Consider the following 26,982-nt stretch of genomic DNA (forward strand, 5'->3'; position numbering starts at 1 on the left):
TTATGGTTCAGTAGAACTATATTATTGTAACCAGTGGAAAACACTATGCAAATTCTCAAACCATGAATTTCAGAACCCATTAACTCAGTCAAATCTTTAGTTTGTCATGTAGAGGAAAATAATAAGAACTAGGTAAGTGAATTGTTTACTTCTGTAATTACTAACCTTAACATTTAAAATTATCTTGTTCAGTTGATATTGCAAGAAGAAACATAGTCGGGATGGAAGACATTATAGATGACGTGGAGGCAGCTCAAAACAGGACAAAAGATGCAGAGTCTAATATGATTGGTAAACTTAAACTGCTGAAAGACAACATAGCCCAGGCTAGAGCGCAGGCTGCTAAGGTAATATGCCTAATATGATTGGGAAACTTAAACTGCTGAAAGACAACATAACCCAGGCTAGAGCACAGGCTGCTAAGGTAATATGTCTAATATGATTTGTAAACTTAAACGACTGAAAGACAATATAGCCCAGACTAGAGCACAGGCTGCTAAGGTAATATGTCTAATATGATTGGTAAACTTAAACTGCTGAAAGACAACATAGCCCAGGCTAGAGCACAGGCTGCTAAGGTAATAGATTTGTCTCAGATCTGAAAGATTTAGGTCAGTTTATGGGGAACCACTAGTGGTAGGTCAATGATGTTTGGTATGCAGTTGTATAAGCATTGGCATATCTCATTTCCATGAAGATTATTTGGCTCCGCCCCCTCAGTCATGGTTTATTGACTTTGAAACTTTTGCTTTGTTTACATGTATTAGTTTGTGATTAGGTCAGTTTAAGATGAACCGCTTATGTTAAGTCAATGATATTTGGTTTACAAATTTTTTGGCATTTGCAAGTCTTGTTTCCATGGAGATTATATAGCCCCACCCCTCATCATGGTTCATTGACTTTGAGAAACTTTAACATAATTTACTAGTTAATTTTTGTGTTTAGGTTTGTTTAAAGGGAAATGACTTATGATAATTCAATGGTATTTGGTATGCAGTTGTATTGGCTTTTGCACATCTAATTTCCATGGAGATTGTTTAGCCATGTACGTTCAGTCATGGTTCTTTGACTTTGAATATTTGCATAACTTACATGTTAAAGTATTGCTATTTTAATTTCAACATTTGCATTATCAAAATTACAAAAAGGCGAGACATATCTCTGTGTTAACAGTTTATATAGGGTTATTCTTCGGTTTGGCTAAATTTATCATTTAATGTATACCACATCTAAACACTGGTGATATGAAAGAATCTTTCAAGTATTATGTAAAAAATAGTATTCCATTGGAACTGTAAAATAATAATGATGTAAATGAATTTAAAAAAAGAGAGTATTATATTGCAATAGAATATACCTCACTACCAGATAGATTTATATCCATATTTATGTCTCTTTTTTGTATCAAAGAGGTAATGTATGTTGAACCATGTTTTAATGGTTATTCTATATCTTTATGAAGAAAATTTATTGAATTATACAATCATATATATGGTATGGTTAGTGATTAGGAACTATGCTACAGTTTTGTATACTTTGGAATTAATTTTCCTGTGTACAAGTATAGACTGTATTGTTTGTGAATGGAAGATACTACAGTTGTTTATACTTTAAATCCATGTGTGTTTGAGTAATAAATTGTTATTTGTATTAATATTTTTGTCTATGATATACAGGTCAAAGTGTCATTGTTATCGGGTGGTAAATGTGCCAGATCTTACAGAGCAAAGTATAAACAAGCAGCAACTAACAGTATCAACTTTATCTTTAAAACTAATCAGACATCCCAGGACATGCTGCTCGTCTTAGTCCAAAAATCTGCTCAGGTAAGAATTTATTTACGCATTATCTTTTTCAGTCTTGTTGCTGCAATGTAAATATGCAAACACAAATTTTAGATATTGTTGTCTCCCCTGTGACATATGTTTTGAAGCGAGGCCCTATTGTTCTAACCATGGTTTTAAAATAAGTTGTGCCTATAAAGATATTTGAAGGTCTGCATCAATATTTTAAAGAAAATAAGCATTCATTCACTTTTTCATGCTTCAGTATTTTCATAATGTTAAAATCTGTCCTCAGTGATCTGGGGGTGATGTTCTCACCTCAAATGCTGGAGGTCTTGGGTTCAATCTCCTACTAAGCCAAACCAAAGACTTGCAAAATTAGTATTTACTACTTCTCCATTGATCGTGTGGCATTAAGGATTAAGAGCAAAGATGGGTCTTCTCAGAGCTGTCTGAACAAAGTGTAGGATGATATGTCTGCTAACAAACTGTTTCCTTGTGTTATAATCTAACCAAGGGTGTTGGACTAGTACATAGCAGGATTCATATTCATATAACATTTACATGCTCTATTCCTGATATGCATTCAATATTTACAACTGTACATTAAATGCCAATTCATCATTATTTTTAAAATTAGGTATTTGAATAAAAAGCATTTGTTCTCCCACCACTGATATTTGGTATAAAGTTGCATTAGTATCACATCATTTAAGCTTTATATTCTATCTATACAGCAAGTAATTATTGACTGATTTGGACTATAATAATAGTATTGATGGACAGATCAACATGTACACATTGTTAAAAACAAAATTGACATATAAAAGTGAATGCTATAAAGTTTTGGTATGATAAAAAGAAGTTAGAAATATGTGTTTCCCATAGATTTATCACCTTGCAACAAGTCGTATTGAAATTAGTTAACAATCATACAACAGCATTTATATAAAAAAATATTCCAACTATAATCTTTTGTAAATTCCTACAGGAATATCTGTCTGTAGAACTGATAAAAGGTTATTTGAGGTTTGGTTGGGATGTAGGGGATGGACCATCCGCTGTGGATAGTCCCAGGAAAATTATCCACCAAGATGATGCTGTCAATGAAGTAGATAAGTGGTATAAAGTGGAGGCACTCAGGTAAATGTATCAGTAATTATTGTAGACAAAAATACATGAACTTTGTCTCCAAGTAATATTGGTTGTTTTGAATGGTTAGAATTCATGTTGTTTGTTTAAACCTTTTGACATTCTTTACAAGTTGGAAGGCAATAAGAAATTGTGCAGGGCAATCTTTTCCCTCACTAGCAACTGGGCCAAGTCTGAGTTGCTTTTTAAATCTACATAAACAGATCATAGACATCTTTAGAAAAATGAAAATGTGCACTTAATTTATCTGTATGCAATATATTTTTATCTTTGGTACTTCGCTCTAATAAAAGTGGCTGCTATGATAATTAAGCCTTTGCAAATACTTTTATTGATGAGTTCCTGTTCATGGTATTGGCTCATTGGTTTTTAATGTTTCAACAATTTCTTTTGTAGAATTCAGAATATTGGAATATTGAAAGTAGCACCTGTTAAGGATATGTTGAATGTAGAAGAAAGCAGGGAAGCATCTCCAGGAATTAAATCTACACTAAAACTGGATGATACTACACAGCTGTTTGTATCTGGTACTCATATCAATCATATTGTGAGTACACATCACTGTTTGTATCTGGTACCCATATCAATCATGTTGTGAGTACACATCTGTTTATAATTGGTACCTATATCAATCATGTTGTGAGTACACATCTGTTCATATATGTTACCAATACCAATCATGGTGTGAGTATGCATCTGTTTGTATCTGGTACCATCATGTTGTGAGTACACATCTCGGTTTGAATCTTGTACCCATATTAATCATGGTGTGACTACATATCTGTTTGTATCTAGTACCCATATCAACCATGGTATGAGTACACATATGTTTGTATCTGGTACCCATATCAATCATGTTATGAGTACACACCTGTTTGAATCTGCAGACCATTGAAAAGTTTAAGAGAGAGAAAACACAAGATCCAATATCCAATATCCCCATAAATACATGCATTAAATTCTTATAGATTTGAGGTTAAATTGATAGCTGTTTTACATAAGAAAAATCTCTAAAAGATTGTGATATGCAGGTACATTTAACAAGTTGATGTTTACAAATGATATTCAATAATGAGAGGTTACAGAAATACACATAACAGGGAAAATGATAGAGCAGATTTTCTCTTTGAGAAAAACATCATCATCTGAGGTAATATTCAGTTAGAATAAAGTGTTTACGCATTATGACCAGATATTTTTTACTCGTGTAGGCCACGATCTTTATTTTTGTTTTTAAAGTTTAACAGGTATGGTCCTCTTGGGCACTACATATATATTGGCCCATTATGGTAATATCTCAGGGTAACCATTTGCCTTTTTTCCAGAGACCCCCTGCTGTTACCAATGGAAACTTTTCTGGTTGCATAAGTGAACTTTATTTTGATGAGGGTCGTATAGGTCTACATGAATTCAAGACATCATCACCATTATGTGGAGGCTGTAGGGAGGCGTAAGTATACTATGTAACATTTCACAAATTAAGAAATTTTGGCCTTGAGTGAGAAAACCTATACTTTACAGCCTTTCTAATTACTACACAGGTAAAATAGCTATGGATGATTATATTCCTGTAATAAAAGAAATATGCTGTTTTCCCTCTTGCTTTCTTGACATTACACAAAATAGTTTTTTAATTATCTCCCTTGAAAATTGACATTAATTTCTTTCTTTTAGTTTTTCCCCATCACAGTTGTGTAAAAAGGGAATAATACATACTTACAAGTGATTGCATTGTTTAGAGATAAGTTTTTATGCAAATTTCAACTTCTTCAACAGCTATTCCTTACAGCTTACTAAAACCTATGGATGCACATTAGATACATATTTTTGTAAATTTTATGAAAAATATTTTTTAGTCATATGTCTTTTTATATAAACACACTTGACATATTAAAAGAAAAAGAATTACCTTTCCCAATTTTTTTGATAGCGCCTTTAACTTACAAAATGTATTTTATTTCAGACCTACTGCTGCAGCATCAGCATCAACATTCCATTTCCTGGGATCAGGATATGCTTCTATCTCCAAAATACCCAAGTATAATAGTAGAGAATTCCAGATAAGTTTCCATTTCAAAACATTCTGGGCTAATTCTACACTGTTGTTTGCTGGAAATGAACAACTGGTAGGTGTACTGTATGTTACTGATAGAAAAAAAAGTATAAATGTACTGCATTATGTTTAGAAAATATTTATCCCCCTCTTATCATTATAGTATCGCATAACACTTGATCCATGTTTTTATCATACCAATTTTTTATCTTTTGATCCAGTTATCATCTGCACCCCTTTTTTAGTGTTAGTATTTTTTGTCAAGTTAAAGTTCCCCTAGCTATATCCAAACTAGATTAATGAAAAAAGAATCCTGATAAGACTAAAGTTGCAATCTTTAATACATACTGGTTATATTGATTCTATATTATCACTTACATTAATTTTTGTGCAGTAGTCTGTTTGTTTGTATGTTGGTGTTGAATGCCCTTTCAGTGACCTAGACTACATGTTTATCATGGTAGCCAATTTTATTGATGGAGGAAGCCACAGAGGAAAACTGGGAATCCTCATCAATTAAGAGTTGAGTCAAACAAACCTTGCCACAGGCTGGGTTTGAATTCACAACCTCAGAATTGACAGATAGGTGATCACTGTAGATGAACTGCTGTAAAGACCACTCAGACACTGAGGCCCTGTAAAGACCACTCAGACACTGAGGCCCTGTACAGACCACTCAGACACTGAGGCCCTGTACAGACCATTCGGACACTGAGGCCCTGTAAAGACCACTCAGACACTGAGGCCCTGTAAAGACCACTCAGACACTGAGGCCCTGTAAAGACCTCTCAGACACTGAGGCCCTGTAAAGACCACTCAGACACTGAGGCCCTGTAAAGACCACTCAGACACTGAGGCCCTGTAAAGACCACTCAGACACTGAGGCCCTGTAAAAATCAGAATAAACTGTAATTAGTGTACAAAAATCTCCTTTTCTTGCATTTTCTAACATGTTCTAAAGGCAATGTTTATGAGGACATTTGTGTAATGCATAGCAAGGGATACAACCATGCTGATGTCCATCCATCAAACATTATAAGCACCCTCATGCCTAATCATAAAGGGTTTTAAAAAAATTTATTTCTAAGGTGTAAATTAGTAATAACTATTCATGATAATTTGAGAATCAGTGCCAATCAATAATTTTTTTGAATAATGCCATTGGAAATGAAAATATAATGGAAAATTGACATAGTATTCATTCCTAGGACCAACATTCCTCATCAGAGTGTAATGAAATATATGTTAAACGTTTATAGCAGCAATATCTTAATTGAGGTGATTAATTATTTTTATTGAAGTATCAACCCTTTGAAATATGAAAATAAGAAAAATCAACTATACATTAAAAGGATTACTGGGAATCACCAAAAATACTATACACACTTCTTAATGGATTGTACTGAATTGAAGTTAGATCCTCACATCACCAATATCTGGGATGAATTTGAAAATCAGTGTCAAGAGATTACTTTTCAGTCTTTGTTGCTTAAGTAAGATGCATTGATAAATATGTGTGGTGATCAATGGCTTATCTGTTGCAGTGTTGTTATATTGTTGTCTGGTTGAAAGGTAAACACACCAGTGATTTCATAATGAATTAGTTCTTATATGAACAGATGCAAAATTACTATTTTTGACTTAAAATTAAAAACTGTACAACTCTATGACCTGTTTAAAATCTTTAAGAAAATGAAGATGGAAACAGTTTGGATAATAATGAGGTTGTCCAGATTTGATCACTAGTAAAACCATCTAGTGTATTTACTTTTCAGGGAGACTTTTATTACTTAGGTTTAGAGAACGGAAAGTTGGTGTTACAGATATATACTGGTGGTGTGACATTTTGTAGGCTGTCCTTATCAGAAAACCTTGAATATAACAATAATAAATGGCATTTTGTGGTAGCAGACAGGATTGATCGACAGGGTATATCTCATGTTTTACATCACCAAATTATGACCATTGTGACTAACATTTTCACCTTTGTTTTTATAGTGTCCTTAAACAATAGGGGAAAGTATTGACAAATTTTCAAAGAAATGGAATTAAGATTTAAAGACAATTTTTAAAAGAATTTAATAAAAGAAATAAGATTTATCCTTTTCTTCAATACTTAAAACAATTCACCATTTTTGACTTTTGGATACATTGTAAAAAAGATTAAAATATTAATTATTTTTTTATTTTGTATGAAAGACAAAGAAATAAACTATTTCTCTTATATTATGTTTCCAATGAAATTTTGAAAAGCAAAAAAAAAACCTAAATTTCTGGATCTTAGAAATAATGTCAATACTTTTCAAAGCACATTGCTTGCAAATCCAAATATATTTGGCAGCTTAGAATGTATTTTCTTTTAGTCATATTTGTAGATCTAGAAAAAAGCTTAGAATCCTCGCTTTTGGGATATTCTACATTGCTAGATGAAAAAAATCATTTCTAAATCTGATTTTATGCAAATATATTTGGATTAGTGTGGTATTTCAGAGGTATTTATTAACTAATGATTGTTTGTTTTTTCCTAATCCTTAGATCCACATGAGTGATTGTCATCACTTTGTGTCTGTCATCGTCATTTGCTTTTTTTTAACAACTGTGAAGCTGCTATTGTAAATTAAGGTCAAAGCTTGAATATATTTTGTTGGGTCTTAACATATGTCCTTCAAATGTATGATTTAAGAAATATAATAATATCATTTAAGCATTTAACCTTGACAACAGGGGTAACATATATTGTTTAATAACAGACCTTGTCTTAAACTGCATTCCTGGTAAACATTTCTTGCATTGTCTTCTTCAATACTTGTGTGAAACTGAAACAAAATTGACATTAAAACAAATCAGAGTTGTGTATATGACACATTGGAAATTATTTAACTTCATTTTCTGAGAAACACTCATTTCATATTTTGCAGAAATTAAATCAAAAGATAATATAGTTTGTTTAATACCAATCCAAAATTGCTGTCAGGGAAAATGGCTGTGTGAAAGACAAGTGTAGACTCTTACTTCATTGACTCAGTCCATATTTCTTTTTGAAAAAATTACTTTAAACAATCTAAACTGTTTCTTTTTTTCTCTAATTTTATTTGCATTATTCACTAATGAACAGATAAAGCATTTTATCAATTAATTGAGGTTTAAAATGGTTTCATACTTTGAGCTACCAGTCAGTTTCTAGTATTGTTTTACTTGTAGATCATTATTTGAAAACTGTCAATAACATTAGATAAAAGGTTTTTCTGATTTTTATTTTCATCGTTTTGTATACAGACATTTAAGTTTTCCACTGATTGAGATGACAATGCAGGGATAAAGTACACACACATCTTGTTTAACCCAATTACTTGTTAGATTTGCCCAGAGTTATCAATGGTTATCTTTGTTGATATCTCAATGTTTGCCGTCTTGTCAGGACTTTTGTTGGCTCTTGGATACATCTTTTATAGTCAGTTAAATTTGGGCAATTTAGCTCTTGAAGTTTTTTTATTGTGTTTATGGGTTGCTGTCATATAGGCACATGCTTCACATCTCCTTTCATTCATATCCTAATATAAAACAATGATGATGGCAAGGTGGCATGTAAGCAATAGATCCTTTGTAATGTATAATAAGCAAGATGACCATTACAGACTCTTTGAATACTCTAGTGATTCCTGTAAATAGTTAACAAATAACAATTCATATTCTATCCTGCTATGCATGTTAATTTCAGGGAGATTTCATATCTTTAGAGACTGTTAATGGGAAACTGGTTCTGCAGTTTTACTTGGGTGGCACCACCTATGCACGTGCAGAGACAAACGGAACATATACTAATAATTCATGGGTTTATGTACTTGCTGATCGTGTAGACAAAAGGGGTATTAACCATGTGTGCATATTGTATATACTGCTTACTATTTATCTGCTTTGGATTATTTAAACATAACAAATATATACTTTATAATATATTTAAAAAGAATTGTAAGGTTTTATACAGAGATATAATCAGATTTAGAAGTGATTTAATGTCTTTTTTGTAGATTGTCTCCCTTCAATGTCATCTCTCAGATTATCATAGCTATGATTTATCAAAGATCTACCTTCTTGTTATTTTGATTAAAATTTATGACCATATATACTTGGTTAATGATTTTTTTTTAATCAAGTTACATTTTTGTTTGTTTCAAAATAGGTTTTAATCTTTAGATTAGTGTCACATTTTTCATAATAAAATGTTTTGCATTCTAAGGTTCAAAAATAGAGGAAAACACATTTTTTTCTTTTAGGCTTATACATATGACAAGCATGCATGAATCTAAAACATAACATCATTCTTTCTACAAACTTGTATTTTGCATCAACTTGAAATTGATATATTACTCTGTCATCTCTTTGAAAATACTTTTCAACTCTGCCAATGTAGAATGCTAAATTATTCATAAATTTATTTTTGTTTTATTTGTGACTTTATAAGATATGTGAATAATTTGTAAGCTGTAGACAGTTGTTAAACAACAAAATCATGTATGTAATTAACTTGAAATATCATAAATATGTATGAAGTGAAATGTATTATTTTATAAGATATTAAACCAGTTACCTGTTTGCCTTTACCTCCATCTAGTTTGACATTGACATTTGAAATCTGATTTTATTTTAAGAAGCTAATGGATTATTGTTTCAGAAGCATAAATGTCTACTTTATTGACTTTTCTTAAACTTATACATTATATTTTGATTATAGCTTTGTTGCAAGTTGGTGGGGAGAGGACAGAATGTGAGGCCCCTGGAACAAACAATGGTCTAGATATACTTGGGAGCAAGTTTTATTTTGGTGGTTATCCAGATAGTGTTGACACTACAGAATTTAAAAAGAGGTAGGTATTAAATTAAAGCTTTTTAGATTCAATCTGGCAATTGCTTATCTTTGATATTTGAAAATCTCTCTGCAAGTTTTGTGCCAAGATATGGTAATGGTCTCCGTCCGTCAATCATCTGATACCCATCTATAATGAGAGACCATTTCAAATAATGCTTTTATACTTGGTATAAGTGTCGTGTAGAGTTGATTTGACCCTTATCTGATTTAGTATGTTTCAGTAGATATATTTGAGAAAACTTTGAGTGTTTTTAGTTCTACTTAGCATCCGTCGTCGTTGCCTTCGTCCCTCATTAATAAGAATGTTCTCCTCTGAAATGCAAATTTTGTCTATTATCTTGAAACTTCTATGAAGAGAGAAAAGCTGACAGAGGCAGAAATGTTGAGAATGTTGAAATCTACCTGCTGTCTGTTTACGTCAAAACTGTCAGATGACTTCTAATAGGAGTTATAGCCTTTAAACGTCAAATTTTATCACTTTTTTTCAATTTTGTCAATATTTTTTTAAACTATAATGATACAGAGATATTTTTATTAGGAAGAATGATAGCAAGATAATATCTACAAATAAGTCAACATGACTGTAATTGTCAGTTAACTCTTTATAGAGGTATTGCCCTTTCATAATGATTTTTACCCCAAAAAGCGGCTATTGTTGGAGATGGAGGTAAACAACACAGGCTCTTCAGAGCCTCTAGTTTTGCAAAAATTCAGGTATGAATTAATATCTGTTGTGCCTTGTAAAATAGATATTTGTGATTTTTTTTACAGGGGAACCTTTGTCAACACCAAATTTTTAGGCTGTTTGAAGGATATTCAGTACCAAGGATCAAGAAATAGAGTAGACCTGCTACAAGAGGAGATTGTTGGGGTACAAGCAGGATGTCCAGATGAGGTAGCCAAATAAAGAAATATATTTTGAGTCTATCAAGTAGTCTGACATCATTATTGGTGTAGGATGTTGAATTTTGAATTCACGTTTTGCCTCTACTGGTGCTTTTCATGATAAGATTTATGGAAATCAAATATTTATTTGCTTAGTATACATATGTACAAACTTAAATTACAATTTGTTTTTGAAAATTAAGATTGATCTAACTAACTTCAAAATAGTCCGACATCACATTTTCAAAAAAATCATTTAAATTACCTTTTTTGAGGTGGAATTAAAATATTGTTGTGGAAATAAAAATAAGAAGATGTGTTATGATTGCCAATGAGACAACTCTCCACAAGAGACCAAATGACACAGATATTAAAAACTATAGGTCACTGTAAGGCCTTCAACAATGAGCAAAGCCCATACCACATAGTCAGCTATAAAAGGCCCTGAAATGACAAAAAGACTGTGTGCGAGATCTACATAATGATAAAAGATGTTTTCCATACAGATACTCATTCGGATAAAATGTTTAAAGCTAGATTATAACCCTTGCAAGTACTATGCCATCATCTATAATGATTGGTTCAGAAGGGGTTCATCATCTATAGTGATTGGGTCTGTGGTTGGGTGACATCAGTGTTTATGATTGGGTAGGTGGGAGTTACATAAACTGTTATGATTGGATTAAAGGTAGGGGTTACATCATCTTTTATATTGGATCGATAGAAGAGTGACATTAACAATTATGATTGAGCCAGTGGGGTTCATCGTCTATTGCAATTGGGTCTATGGTTGGATGACATCAACTGTTATGATTGGTTCATTGGGGTGGCATTAACTTTTATGATTGGATCAGTGTTTGGGGCAACATCATCTTTTATTATTGAGTAGATGAAGGATGACATCTTCTATTTTCAATGGGTCGATTAGGGATAACATCATCTATTGTGATTGAGTAGTTGTAGAATGACATCTTCTATTTTCAGTGGGTCAATCAGGCATCACATCATCTATTATGAATGAGTAGTTGAAGGATGACATCTTCTGTTATGTTTGGGTTGGTGGTGGGATGATATAATCTGTTATGTTTGGGTTGGTGGTGGGATGACATGATCTGTTATGTTTGGGTCGAGGGTGGGATGACATGATCTGTTATGTTTGGGTCGGTGGTGGGATGACATGATCTGTTATGTTTGGGTTGGTTGTGGGATGACATGATCTCTTATGTTTGGGTGGGGGGGTTGGGATGACCATGATCTATTATGTTTGGGTCGGTGGTGGGATGACATGATCTGTTATGTTTGGGTCGATGGTGGGATGACATGATCTGTTATGTTTGGGTCAGTGGTGGGATGACATGATCTGTTATGTTTGGGTTGGTGGTGGGATGACATGATCTGTTATGTTTGGGTCGATGGCGGGATGACATGATCTGTTATGTTTGGGTTGGTGGTGGGATGACATGATCTGTTATGTTTGGGTCGATGGCGGGATGACATGATCTATTATGTTTGGGTCAGTGTTGGGATGACCATGATCTATTATGTTTGGGTAGGTGGTGGGATGACATGATCTGTTATGTTTGGGTAGGTGGTGGGATGACATCAACTATTATGTTTGGGTTGGTGGTAGGATGACATGATCTATTATGTTTAGGTCGGTGGTGGGATGACTTGATCTGTTATGTTTAGGTCGGTGGTGGGATGACATGATCTATTATGTTTAGGTCCGTGATGGGATCCTTGCATCCTAATTACGGGTATTGGATCTCCCCTAGATTTTGAGATTATGGTAAATACTGTAATAATATCATTCATATGAAAAAAAAGTAACATTTAATGGGGAATTACACAAACCAAGAATTTGTTAAGATTTATGTAAATAAGTAATGACTTTATTTTTCAGAGAAACTTGAGATTATGAAAACGTTTATTGATAATTAGTAAAAACCATGATCATATCCAATTAATTCAATTTATTTATTTCAGGGTTACAGAATTATTGGTTTTTATGGGAAAGGTTATGCTTACTACAAAGCTCAGTCACTTCCAGAAAGTCAAGGGGGAATAACTCTGTCTTTCAGAACCTTGAAACCAAATGCTTTATTGCTGTTAGCCAGAGATGTTGATGACAGGGTTAGTATAATAAACAATAATGAATAAAAAAATCAGTAATCAAGGAAAAAAGTAGGAAAATTGATACAAGGTTTTTAAATATAAATGTTGTAAATGGTGGTCTATAATGTAGTTACAAGACCACAAACCATTTAAGCAAAATAGATTGCTTTGGATGTCTCATTGTAATAATCAATAACTGAGAGGAAATTGTTTTAACCATTGTAAAAAATAGAATCCAATATGAATTATAAATTTGAAACTCTTTATGAGTAACTGCCTCAGTGGTCTTATGGTACAATGTAATGTGCTTGCCTCGAGTGTGGGAGGTTGTTGGATTCAAAACCAAAGAAATGAAAATTGTTATTTGCTGCATCTCTGCCAAACACACAACATTTAGGAGTAAGAGCAAAAACAGGTTGACTTGGGTTCAGAATAATGTGTCCGTGTACGATGACAATTCTTCTGTGTATTGTTACCTAGTGAACTAGCACATTTAAAACCCAGTTCATCATGTCAGTTTAGTACAAAGCAGGGTTCATATTCATATCACATTAACATTTTTTCTTCCTGATATGCATGTTATATTTGCAACTGGACATGAATAACCAAACTGTCTATCCATCCACATCTTTATGAGTAGAGTGGAAAAATGTATTTGTTGTTGAATCTTAAATAATATATCTGTTTTGGTTCTAAGCTTTCCTGGTGTTATCAAGGTTAATCAGGTAAAGTGTCTGAATCAGGTTATCCAGGTTAATCAGGTAGAGTGTCTGAATCAGGTTATCCAGGTTAATCAGGTAAAGTGTTTTGAATCGAGTTATCCAGGTTAATCAGGTAAAGTGTTTTGAATCCAGTTATCCAGGTTAATCAGGTAAAGTGTTTTGAATCCAGTTATCCAGGTTAGTTAGATAAAAAGTGTTTTTAATCCATATATCCAGGTTAATCAGGTAAAGTGTTTTGAACCCAGTTATCCAGGTTAATCAGGTAAAGTGTTTTGAATCCAGTTATCCAGGTTAATCAGGTTTAAATGCAGATAATTTGTTTAAAGTATGTATGTCTTATATCTGTGTTTCAGAACTATTACACCTTAGCTTTAATAGATGGTAAGATAGAAGGAAGATTTAGTGGTAATTCTATACCACAAATCATTACATCGCAAGGAACTTACAATGATGGCAGGACACATACTGTTGGAGTTCTTAAGAAAAATCGAATGTAAGTATACAAGTGTTTATGCAGTTACATCAGATTTTATATTAGACTAACCATTACAGTGCATGACCAACCATCTCATTGCTAATATTAGGTGTTTCATATGTTTTATGTATTAAAATTGTTATGTTATTCATGAAATTTCGTTTTACCTGAATCACCAAAGGTAAAAGTCTAGTAACCGCTCGACTTTGTCTGTCCCTCTGTCTGAAAGACCTTGGATAGTAAACTTCCATCAAATTTTTTCTTGGCTTCTTTGAAAGGGAATGATTAAATATTTGTCTGCAATTTGATAATGTTGAGTAGTAGCGAGTACTGTAAATTCAGAAATTATTGCGATGTTTTTATTATTGCGAAAAATGCGACAGGGTTATAATCGCAATAATTGAAACTCGCATTTTGAAATTTTTTATATGAATTAAACAGTATTTTTCTCAATATCGCAAAAATTAAAATCGCATTTTAGTCAAAAATGACAAAATCGCAATAATAAATGCACGCAATAATTTCTGAATTTACAGTAACCATTTTTTACATCTGCTGTGCAGCCACTTTCTGTTTGCTGATAGTTTGAAACTTTACAACACTCATTATAAAAGATTCTAGATGTTCTACCCTAATAATTTAATTTTAGATGTAACACGTTTTCTGATTGGCTGACGTTGTTTTGTTTATCAGCTCATAGACATAATTTTGTCATGTGACCGTGACGTCATCAACGTTTTTTCATGGTTTACTCCGGTTTAAAATGGAATTAAGAATTAAATTATAAGAAATGACTGTAATATTTTTTCTGTCTATTCGAAATAACATAAAAAATGTGGTGCACACTTTAAAATAACCCGCTACGCGGGTTATTCAGTGTGCACCACATTTTTGATGTTATTTCTTCATAGACAGAAAAAATATTACAGTCATTCCTTAATTGATTTAAATTTCAAACGGTAAAAATAACAAAAAAAACTATTCAAAGAATCTGAATATATTTTTCATTTTAACACATGATTGCTAGACTATATAATAAAGCTTAGTGAATTCAATTTCTCTGTCTCTGAGATGATAGACCACAGAGATGAGAAACTTATACAGGTATATAAGAACATTTTGTTTTTCTTTCGTTTGAAAAATATATATTAGAATTTCATCAAGATTTTGTTACAGAATTTTAAAGGTGAACTTTCATATTTTGCTGGGTATTACCAACACTCATCATGTTGTTTCTCTTTTGACAGGATAACAGTGTATGTTGATGATGTGTTTATTGGGGAGAAAACATTACCTGTTGGTGTAACCATTATAGAAGTTACACAGCTATTCCTTGGTGGCATAGGACTGCCTACCAGCCAAGATTTAGCACCAAACTTTGAAGGATTGTATGGGTGTATGAATGATGTTGTTATCAATGGAGAGTAAGTTCTATAATTTCAAACTTCCTGAAAAAAATCAGTATTCTGAATATACTGAATACTAAAAAGTTATTCGATTTGAAAAAAATTCCTATAAAAAATATGGCGGTGAAACACATTATTACCCGTAAATAGAAAAAAATAAACTGTAAAGTTTTCAATCAAATTCTGTAAAAAGTTGTACTTCCTTTAAAATTTGCTAACCAAAAAGCTGATGGTAAATTTGAATTGTATTCAACTGTTTTTATACAATTTCTTTTTCTTTTTCTTCAGAATATTAAATTTAAATACAGAATTGTTTGAGAATGCTGATGTTGGAAGATGTTCTATCCCAGAACCTCCTGAAGATAACAGCCAAAATTTGGATCGACGTACAACACCATCGTCATTAGTCACTCCTGCCGTTACTCTGAAACCTGTTACTAAATCAGCTCAGGCTATACCGACTACCAGTAGTAGTATACCTGGATGTGCGGTACAATCTGATCGGGCTCTTGATCCGTTTATGTTGACCTTTGGTAATGAGGAGGGAGATAGTTATGGTGAAATAAGTAATATAGCAAAGAATCATATCAACGTTAGGTAAGGACAAACAAGTTATATTTATATAGCCAAGAATCATATTGATGTTAGGTAAGAAAATTGTTTTTTAATTGTTATATATAATATGAATGCCCTTGTAAGGTAATTTTTTAAATGTATTTCTACAATTTTAAAGGTCAGACTTTTCAGTATTTTCATATGATTGAGATGATCTTTTTCTCTGAACTTGTTATCCCTAAAAGAGCTACAGTTTCTAGTCATAACAGTGACATAAGAAGTTATAACTTTGAATAAGTCTTACTTAAGATACCCTGTCATCAAAGTATATGGTTAATTGTATAAACAGCAAAGGTTTACCTGTTCACTTCATAATGAACTATTACCAACATCATTCTATCTATACTCCTGTTTAACTATAAATTTGCAGCTAATATAGTTTTAGCCAAATATGATCCTCTGAAAATAGATATTAAATATGATCTGAATTTTAAAAATTATGAGTGATCAACATTTTTTATGTACACACAAATATGTGAGCATGCACAGGTGTGTAACTCAATGATACATATATAAAAGTTACAAAATAAAGATTTTTTAGTCAGTCTGTAAAAACTACATGCAAATAAAAAAAGAGTCTGAAAATGAACTAAGAAAACTTGAAGATTTTTGTCTATGTTTGATAAACTGAATACTTCTCTACAAATTCTATTTTTTTTTTCTGAAAAGTCAAACTTGGTATTAGTCAGTTTACTATTTCACCTCAAAGTAATGACAATCAGAATATATTGATAGTTAGAAAAAGGAAATATTTACCTCTAAGAAATGACAACCAGAATATATTGATAGTTAGTAAAAGCAAATATTTACCTCTAAGAAATGACAACCAGAATATATTGATAGTTAGTAAAAGCAAATATTTACCTCTAAGAAATGACAACCAGAATATATTGATAGTTAGAAAAAGCAAATACTTACCTCTAAGAAATGACAACCAGAATATATTGATAGTAAGAAAAATGAGATATTTTACTAGAAAATAAGAATGGGACATGTGCTCATGTCACTTGTGTAATATTGTCTACAGTGTTACCATTATACTTATCTGCATTTGTATATTCTACTGAAAAACTTGGAACAAATCAAAGTTTTTATTAATGATAATGGCAAACCAAAAAATAATCCAAGGCAGATAACTTTGTACAAAATGTATCATCGCAGAAACATTTGAAGACCATTGTGTAAAAGATTATTATTACCTTAGATATTGATGTAAATCACTTCTGTCTTAAAACAAAATTGAAGTATTAGATGAGTATTTATTTGTGAAGTAGAACAGCTCGGACAATTTAATCATGTGACTTTATTTTCAGTGATGATACCATCTGGTAGGTTTTAACATGTAAACCCAGATAATATAATATATATTCCTATATAGTGTGTATCTGATGTATTCAATTTACAATTATATATTCGGTGGACAAATTATTAAAAACTTTTTTCAACTAGATATGTATCTGTAGTTTGTGTTTTTAAGCATCATCAGTATTATATTGCAGAGCTTTTATGATTCATCATCATTTTCTGTTTGGAAGCAGAAATAGTATAAGAGACAATTAATTTGTCCACTGAACTTTAAAAAAAAAGATACTCATAATTTATAATATTGAATTTTAATATAACAATTAATACATAAATTTTAATATATGATAATAATTTTTAAATTATGTTCTATTGTGTCAGATAATTGTCTGAAGTGTACTTCAAATTAGAAGTATCTGCAAAAACTTGGGACATGCTTTATAGTTCTACAGGCAATGCAAAAATAAAAAGCTAGAAATTGCCAGAAATCAATAAAAAGATATTGATTTGTAGCAGTTAAATGCAGCATCAGCACACACTGGCTGTATCTTAGTAGCCAATCAAAAGATCTGATTTCCCATGAATATTGCTTTAGAATAAATATTCAAACAAGAAGTAGACATACCCTTTCTTCTTTTTTTCTCTTTCCTTACCTAATAGGGTATTTTCATCTTCTTTTTATACCAAAACGTGTCAAACTTCTGCCATGTTGCAATATCCTGTAGTGAACACCTATATTCTGATCAGTATTTATGTGTACCGAAGGAAGAGGGGGGGGGGGGGGGGGGGGGGTTAGTCAAGATTACATATAACCTCAAACTATTGTAATGATGGTAGCAGAGATTTTTTTTGATTTTTTCTATTAAATCAATATGAAAAGAAACTAGAAAGTAAGTGATTTGATAACCTAAAAATAATAATAATGAAAAAAACTGTGTTACTCAGCACATTTCAGATTCAAATCTATTATTCCTCCATTTCTAGAAGAAAAAATAAACTCTTCAAAAAAGTAAGAAAATCCAAATTAGAATTCACTTTTCCCTATGAAATTTGTTTTCATCATTTGATTTGAGCTGCATTAAGGAAATATATTGCATGGTGTGTGCAGTTTTGTGTGTTTTTTTTTTTGTAAGTTAGTATTTATTTGTTTATGATACCATATGAAATTGTGGAGTATTTTTATAACATTTATGGAAGACTAATAGGTTTAAACAATGAAAGAAAAGTTATAAACCTTTAATAAGTTGAAATGTTTAGTTGAAAAATAGAAGGTTTCAAAAGCAAAGAATAATAAATATTGGTGGGAGATTTTTTTATTTTTAATTTAAAAAGTTGGGTATATTTGAAATGAAAAAGAAAGATTCTTACTGTTTGAGATATACGAAAGGGATCCAAATTGAATTGCACAGCTTATTTAAGGAGAGTGGATACAGTTTCAGGGGAGATAACTTTTAGAGTGACAACAAACATTCACTGTCTGCCTTGTTTATGATTGGGTCATAATAACAGAATCTATTTACACGAATATATATAATTTGCAAAATTATTAATCAGTGAGTTACAACAGAAATATGTGATTTTGTTTAAATTGTTGGCTATTTTCTGCTTGCATTTGAACAATGTTAAACTTTTCCAACCATTGAAAAGTGATTTTTCTGCAAAATATTTGAGGGAATATACTTTTCATGTATTTCAAAATACATAAGGAAAATCAACTTATTTAAAAATAATAGGTAAATATCAAATTAAGAACTTTGTTAAAAAAACTGCTCTACACAGGTCAACAAATTTTACTTATTTTTGGCATGTATTACAAAAAGTAAGTCATGTTTTCAAATAATGAAATAAAAATGAAATGCAATTTTTTTTTCACAAATGCACATTAATTAGAGCTTTAAATTAAACCCAATTTGATTATTTTGTTGCTAGAAATATCACTTTTTGAAAAGTTTATTGTTGTTAGAAAATTTCATCTAAATTACCAAAATTTCCAAGTTTGAAACTTAACTTTTTTCAAAAACAAGCATTTCAACATGTGTTTTATTTTATGATTTTTCAAGGATCTTAACTCAATCTACAACATGTCTCAAAATCATAAAAAATGGCAATAGAATGGAAAATGTATCAACTCTCCCTTAATGACATAGATAAACCCAAACTACATTGGATTGCTTTTATTGTAAACTTTTGCTTCTTTTCCAATTCCATCTTGCCGCTATGTTATTATAATCAAACATAGCATTTCTGTATTTTTTCATAACACAGAAAGAATTATGTATATGTATTAAAAAACTATTTGATGACTACAACAGTGCAAAATTTATTGCCTTAAGTATTAACTGGAAAGTGGACAATGAAATTCCTGTAAGCCTTCAATTAGACAGTCATTCATGTTAGTTAATAATATTATCGTTGATTTTCAGGTTCAACATTAGTTTTGAATTCAGAACATTCCATCCAGAAGGTGTGTTTTTCTTTATTGGTAATCCTTCCAATATAAGTGGAGAATATGTAGCTGCTCAGATTTATAAAGGCTATGTAATGGTGATGTTTAAATACAATAGTACTCTCTACAGTGTAAACTCTACCATCAAAACAGCTGATGGAGATTGGCATTCTGTCCAGGTTTTAAAAGGAACAAAAAGTGTCAAATTGCAAGTAGACAAGAACACAAAAAGGATTAAAATAAAAAGGAAACTTAACATTGATGCTCCTGTATTTGTTGGTGGAGTTTCCGAGGAATTAAAGCAACGCCCAGAACTAGTTCAACACAGCTTACGAGGATGTTTAAAGAATTATTACATCAATGATCAGATGATTTTAATCAAGGATGCAAAAATTGTTAAAGGTGTTACTAAATGTTATGTGAATGTAGAACCTGGAGTGTTCTTCACAGGATCAGGGTATGGTATAATAGGTATGTGAAAAAGGAGGTACCTTTGTTTATTATCATGTCCTGTAAATTCACTGAAAATAAGAAATTGTAAGAAACCATTATTATTTACAATTTTTTTATTATCAGAATAAGGGCTTTCAGAAAATTAAAGATATAAACGTATGTGAATCATTTGACTGTTACCTCATTAAAGTGGTACCATAAGGGTGAACTGTAAACATTTGGTGGGGGGTGGGGATACGCTGCAAGCATCAAGTATAAAAAATAAGAAATATCTTAAACATATTATTGTTTATTCATATATTGTTTTTATCACTTAACCTTAACATCTACCTACCAATATCCGTAAGGCTGATTAACAGTATAAGGCTGTTTTCAGTTTAAATCAATGTATCTATATCTGAAGACATGAACAAATGATACCAAGGCAATGGTAATGTTTTACATTCATAAAACATTTTTACCCTATTATTACTTTTAAAGCAATTATTTACTACATTGAATACCATGGCCAAATTTGTTGTATGTAATGATGTAATATATATATTCTTCAGTTCATGAATACTCTACCTTTTACATCCTCTTACAAGAATTCAATATATTTATTTATGATAAATGTTTTCTTTATATCTATATATGATACTTTCCTATGTTTTCAGATAGAAACTACAGAGTAGGTGATCGAATGACAATAAGTTTTGAATTTCGTACACACAGATCTGAAGGATTGATATTATCACTAAGTAATGGTGAATCGGGACCTGCACTGACAGTAGAACTGTATAATGGCAGGGTAAGACTTGAGTGTTCTGTAGAATGTATGTTATTGATAAGTTTTTGAAAGAAACAGGACATGTAGTTGTATTCCAGAGGAGGATTTAGGGGGCTGGGTGCCAGGGCCCCACTTATAAGGCTATATCTGTGGTTAATGCTGACTTTTTACCTGTTCCACTCGCATCTGGTTTCACACATTATTGAAGCAGTTTTTAAAAGCTGTAAGAATTCATTTGGATTTTACAACTTCACAGTTGTTTCTTCTTCTGCTACCATATTGTCCAAGAAAAAAGGACAGAAAGCCTGTGGGCAAAACATCTTGCTTATTGGTTTTAAAACCTTAATTTTAAACTGTATGTTCCGTGTTACACAAAAATTTACAAATATCATTAGAATCAAATAATAATCAGGTTAAACATTGATGTTAACATTTTTTATAGAATGTTTCATTGAAGTACATATCTATGCTTGATTGAATAGACAATATTAGTTCATTTACAATCACTTAAACAAAAAAGTTATAAAAATCAATTATTTTTACTTAATTCATAATAATTCATGAAAATATCATATAAAGTATTGTTCTGGCATGACATGAGGATATGGTATATTCTGTACAAAAATCATCTAATAGAGAGAGAAGGTTGTAGTTGATCTGAAAATAATTGATTTAAAGAACACACATAATATAGATAAGAAAATGAAATAGATTAATAAAAGAAATTTTAAAACAAACAATGTTGGGTTCTGTTTTAAAACTTTTTCTTTTTGTTTCCAGATCCAGTTTTCTGTATATAATAGAGACAGGTACTCAGTTGTGTCAGAAAATTCTGAGTTTGAATTATGTGATAAATCATGGCACACTGTAAATGCTGAAGTTGCTGGAGATGTTATAGAATTAATAGTTGATGGGAACAGTCCATTGTATGGTGTTAGTTCTTTCAAAGATACAGATATAGATACCTCAGCACCTTTATTCATTGGAGGCCTTTTAGGTTAGTTATATATGTACAAACTTTAAATATCTCCTCTTAGGTATTAAGACACAGAGGGTGTGTTTTGCGCATGATTTAAGTAAGTAGCTTTTGTGGTGGTTTTTGCTATCTTATTACTATTTTTTAAGAATTTGTAGGAATTTTTCTTTTGCTTAATCATTGAATTTTGACCACCAAATTCCTTTTCACATATTATAATTTTGTAATGAAATGGAATTGTACATCAAGCATGCTCAGGGCAAGCACATATGCCTACTTGACACATAGTTTTTACTTTGAGACCAATTAAAGCTATGGTAACCAAATTCTTTGAATTTTTTAAAAATGCAGTCAGTTTACCTTAAACTTGAATATTTGTTGTTGAGTGAAGTCAGCATTCAACTGAAATTTAATTTTGTTTACTTGTATTTTGCTGTATTTGCCACCAGAATGATCACAGATATGAATAAAGAGGAGATGAAGGACCTATTTTGGTTGTCGGGATTAGGATTTATGTTTTGCAAGAATTCAGGATTGGGTCTTTATTTTCTTGAGAATTGGGTTTTACCCTTATCAAGACTTGGGAATTGATGATTTATTTTTTCGGGAACTTTGGATGACACCCCCTCTTACCGCCCCTCAATAAAAGGAGATTTGTGGTGTACATCTACGAGACAGATGTTCATTTTTATCACAGATACTATAATAATCAAATAGAAAAATTCAACCATAACACTATATAACAGAATGGAAAACAGAATGAGGAAAGTATTAATAATCCATATCTAAATAATTTTTGCATTTTTAAAACTTTTTTTATTTTTCTGCCAATTGTAGATCCAGCTATGAAACAAGAAGCTGCATTGACAACACAAGGATTTGAAGGATGTCTGGGGAATTTTAAGATTAATTCCGCTCCGGTGGACTTTTTCAATCTAGTACAATCATATGACATCCATAAAACAGATTGTCCAGTATAACAAAGTCTTTCTACACAGTGCAATAAATTAATGGATTTTGATTTTGTGAAATCCATATACCAACAATTTCTCAGGGCAAATCAGCAAATATATTACTTTAAAATAACAAACTTAGATTGTGGTAAACCAAATCTGAAATATTCTTTTGTATAAATGGAAAATTGACTTTAAATGGCATTATGTATATGGTGACATTAAATAATTGCAATTCATCTTTATTGTAGACAATATGATTAATGAAAAAGTATCAGTTATTGAGGTTTGATTTCTTTTTTTAACCTGTCCATGTTCAGGTTGAAGGGTATGATTGATTAACTTGAACTTTTATAACCTTTGATGTTAATCAGAAAGGTCATTGTGATTTGCTAATGACAATCAGACATATTTCCTCATGTCTTTCAAAGTTATGTATACTCCTGTCTATAAACAGAAAGCTTCCAGTAGTAGTATAGAAAGTAGAGATTGTAAGACACATTGTATTGTGGTTAGCTATTGATGTTGCAGTCATTGAGATTTCTCAAACTCCTATCTTTGTGTAAATTGAACCTCATTGGAAAAAAATAAAGGCATTGGCTTACTTTAAAAAGTTATGTTTAAATGTTCTGTTGAATGTATATCTAATTATCGTTTGGTGCCTTTTTACATCCGTCCTTTGTTCCATAAAAATATACATGAACAATTGTGCATGGTGTAAATGGAATACAAATCATAGTTACGCATGTTTAATTCCTGAAACAAAACTATCTAGCATTGAATTTATTTTTATATTTTCCAATGTTTCCTACATTATTCAACAAGTATGAAGATTTTGTGATAAAAGAATTGTCAGTCATATTATAGAAGCATTCAATTTTACAATTGGTAATGTTTTCATGTTTTTTGCTTTAAAAAATTGGTAAGTCAGTCTATGTTTTAATAGGCACTAGGATGTTGATTATATGGCAAAATTAAACTGTAATTTTTAAAACTTTATCAAGTACTATCCTCATAATAAATAAATTTTGGATTTTACAGTATACATGCATTTCAATTTTTCTGTTAACTCAATTTTCTATCCAATACAACATGAATTCGTTTAATTTCATTGGATGTTCATATCTAAAATAAAGCAAAACTAGATCCTATTGAATGTATTCTGCTTGAACATCAAAAATTCAAGTTTCCTTGTAAACAAATATTATCCAACCTATTTACCAGGATTATGTTTTACTGTAAAATATAGAATTCTTTGCAAAATAATTCGGATAAACTTTGTAAGACGTAACACCACCAAATTGGGCCCAGTCAAAAAGAACATACTGGAAAATAGTACCTATTTAAAACAAAATAGTTCCTACGGATAGGTGTAAATATCAAACTATGTAGAATATATTTTGGTAATTAAGATATCAAATGAAAGGTGAAAGACTGGTCATCCTTGTAGAACACCTTTTTACTGATAACTTTGAATGATACAAAAATGTATGAATCTAAAAAGGAAGGCATATATTGACTGTTTCTCAGTTATGAAGTACCTGATTTGGTATACAAAAGTACTCCATTTGCAGTAGAGGTTGTTTGACATATTTAAATTATTTCATGAGCAATATTTTACAGACTTTCCATAAATTTTTGAGCATGTGTGAATAAGTCAGCCTTTTATGTGTTGTTTATTCTACGCATGTTATCCCATTTAATCTAGAAAAAAATATTTTTAACCAAGTAAAAAATTCTTAAGATCATTAAAAATTTGGGACAGATTTATTCATTATGCTTATTTAATCGCCAGAAATATGTATGCAGCACTGGATAAAACTATTTTGAGATTTGAATCAAAGATAGAAAAGTATTGTGTAAAAATTAAAAATATTCTACAATATATATTCTGCAGGAGTGTTGCTTCTACAAACATTCTGGTCCTATAATTTTTTTAACCTACGGTAGGAGCTATATTTAACAATACTGTCAACATGTCTTAAACTTGATATCAGTTGGTACTAAGTTTTTATTCAGTTGTGAAAAATATGTGATATTTTTTATCACAAGCATTGTAGTAATTGTTAATTGTATTTATACATGTACAGTAACTTATTGTGTAATTATTTTGTAAAACTTGTATGTTGTATATGTGTATTAATGTATATTTTAAATGAATCAAAGATTACAATGTAGTGAAACAGAATGGGTGCTATATGTAAATGATGTTATGTATTCAATTTTATACACTCATATGATCTATCTGAAATTTTTATACTTTTTATCTAATTATTAAAATCTTAAAATATTGGTTGTTGTATATTTTTAAGTTATATTTAATTTTATGAAATCCCAAATTCTTTTAGTCATGATTGTAATATACTTCATTTTTTACTCACCTGCCCTTCCATACTTTTTGAAATTGTCCTTTGCGAATTTTATGCACGCCAATACTAGTTGGTTGACCGTTATGGAATATCTGTTTTACAGATGACGACGGATATGTTATCCTTTCCTCCTTTTCCCAGAATGTGATACCGAATTAGACTTATCACAGGGTGTGTATAATATTTACACCAGCAGCAAGACAGGTGCCACATGTGGAGCAGGATCTGCTTACCCTTCAGGAGCACCCACGATCACACCCCATCTCCTCCACCCAATTTTTGGTGTGGTTCGTGTTGCTCAGTATTAGTTTTCTATGTTGTGTTTTGTATACTGTTGTTTGTCTTTTGGTCTTTTTGTTTGTTTGCCATGGTGTTGATATTTAACTTTGAGTGTCCCTTTGGTATCTTTCGCCTGTCTTTTGCAGGCTTGATTTGACATCTGCTGGACAAGTCTGGAAATACATCCTCTATTTTCTGTGTATACCTTGTCTATAATAGTAGAAGCTTTATGTTTCCTGGTCAATGCATCCTATATTAGTCTATCTTAAATCAGGTTAAAGTTTTGCTTTAGGTAAGATTACCATGAAGTTATGGTCACATGAACTAGAAACTTGGTAAACATGTTCATTATGATTTAAACTTTCAAAATAAGTCAAATCCTATATGTCAAAATTAAGATTTTGACCCTTATTTTGCAATTCACTGATCACTAAAAAGTTTTGGTTTAATGTATTTCACAATGAAGTTGTGGTCATATCAACTTGAAATTTAGTTCAAATGTTCACTATGATGCGAAGTTTTTAAAATATATATGTTACTAAGTATTACCGTTATGAACCAAATATTACGGTTCACTGAACATTGAAATGTTATAGTGAGAGCAGTGCAATTTGTCCTATTGGACATACATCCTTGTCATAGATATCCTGTTCTAAAACAGCTCTAAGGATCTTGATAGAATATTTGACAAAATTGGACATCATTGTATAAGGATTTTGTGCTTAATTCTCCTGCAAACAAAGGTCAAGGGGTGTACCGATATTAACCTCTCTTCTCCTTTACCCTTTGTCCAATTTGGTTCAAACTCGATAGAATAACTGATCATGATGAATGCATAGTCTTATTGTATGGTTCTGTTTAGATGATTTAAAATAATGCCACTGTGAAGCCTAAAATTTAAAGCCAGTCCAGAATAAAAACATGTGGCACATCTTTCTGACATACTCTTCATTGGATATACTTGAGACAAAACGTTTGAAGCCACAAATTCTCACCTATCATTGCAACTCTTCTTCTATGTTTATTTCATCTTATGAAACTTTGTATATTATTGACCTCAAAGGGGTCCATCCAGTATTTTTAGTTATACCCTTTCAAATATGATATTTTACCCAATCTATTAATAAAGTACCATGTCATGTCAATGCAAGTCCTTGAGCATGCTCTACAATGTCGTTGTAAACTTGTTACATTAATGAATCTTGATAAATGGTATGTGGATAGAATGTTAGTCAATATGTATGGTATATTTATACCCATATGAATTGTTTGCGTTCTTCTGAGTTTTGACCCTTTGAAATTAAAAATTGGACCCCATGCACAACCAACATTGTGATACCAATCTATGTGGACAAATGTAC

General features: G+C 31.3%; 1 protein-coding gene across 2 annotated transcripts in view; it reads left to right on the forward strand.

Annotated features, from left to right (window-relative positions):
* Nucleotides 1–25,265, forward strand: part of LOC127730644 (laminin subunit alpha-2-like) — a 136,779-nt gene extending 111,514 nt beyond the window's left edge. Inside the window, exons 42-59 of one of the 2 annotated variants that reach the window (XM_052239146.1) lie at nucleotides 193–347; nucleotides 1,677–1,826; nucleotides 2,776–2,927; nucleotides 3,333–3,483; nucleotides 4,262–4,386; nucleotides 4,900–5,062; nucleotides 6,765–6,918; nucleotides 9,722–9,854; nucleotides 10,628–10,751; nucleotides 12,728–12,874; nucleotides 13,932–14,071; nucleotides 15,301–15,477; nucleotides 15,748–16,056; nucleotides 17,388–17,402; nucleotides 19,800–20,293; nucleotides 20,932–21,065; nucleotides 21,825–22,041; nucleotides 22,858–25,265. In XM_052239146.1, coding sequence (XP_052095106.1) covers nucleotides 193–347; nucleotides 1,677–1,826; nucleotides 2,776–2,927; nucleotides 3,333–3,483; nucleotides 4,262–4,386; nucleotides 4,900–5,062; nucleotides 6,765–6,918; nucleotides 9,722–9,854; nucleotides 10,628–10,751; nucleotides 12,728–12,874; nucleotides 13,932–14,071; nucleotides 15,301–15,477; nucleotides 15,748–16,056; nucleotides 17,388–17,402; nucleotides 19,800–20,293; nucleotides 20,932–21,065; nucleotides 21,825–22,041; nucleotides 22,858–23,000 — 3,083 coding nt within the window. In that variant the 3' untranslated portion in view covers nucleotides 23,001–25,265. The remainder of the gene's footprint in view (nucleotides 1–192; nucleotides 348–1,676; nucleotides 1,827–2,775; nucleotides 2,928–3,332; nucleotides 3,484–4,261; nucleotides 4,387–4,899; nucleotides 5,063–6,764; nucleotides 6,919–9,721; nucleotides 9,855–10,627; nucleotides 10,752–12,727; nucleotides 12,875–13,931; nucleotides 14,072–15,300; nucleotides 15,478–15,747; nucleotides 16,057–17,387; nucleotides 17,403–19,799; nucleotides 20,294–20,931; nucleotides 21,066–21,824; nucleotides 22,042–22,857) is intronic. The other variant, XM_052239154.1, reaches the window with a different exon arrangement.
* Nucleotides 25,266–26,982: the final 1,717 nt, after the last annotated feature.

The sequence above is a fragment of the Mytilus californianus genome, unplaced genomic scaffold (assembly GCF_021869535.1).
Source record: "Mytilus californianus isolate M0D057914Y unplaced genomic scaffold, xbMytCali1.0.p SCAF_1, whole genome shotgun sequence".
Taxonomy (NCBI): domain Eukaryota; kingdom Metazoa; phylum Mollusca; class Bivalvia; order Mytilida; family Mytilidae; genus Mytilus; species Mytilus californianus.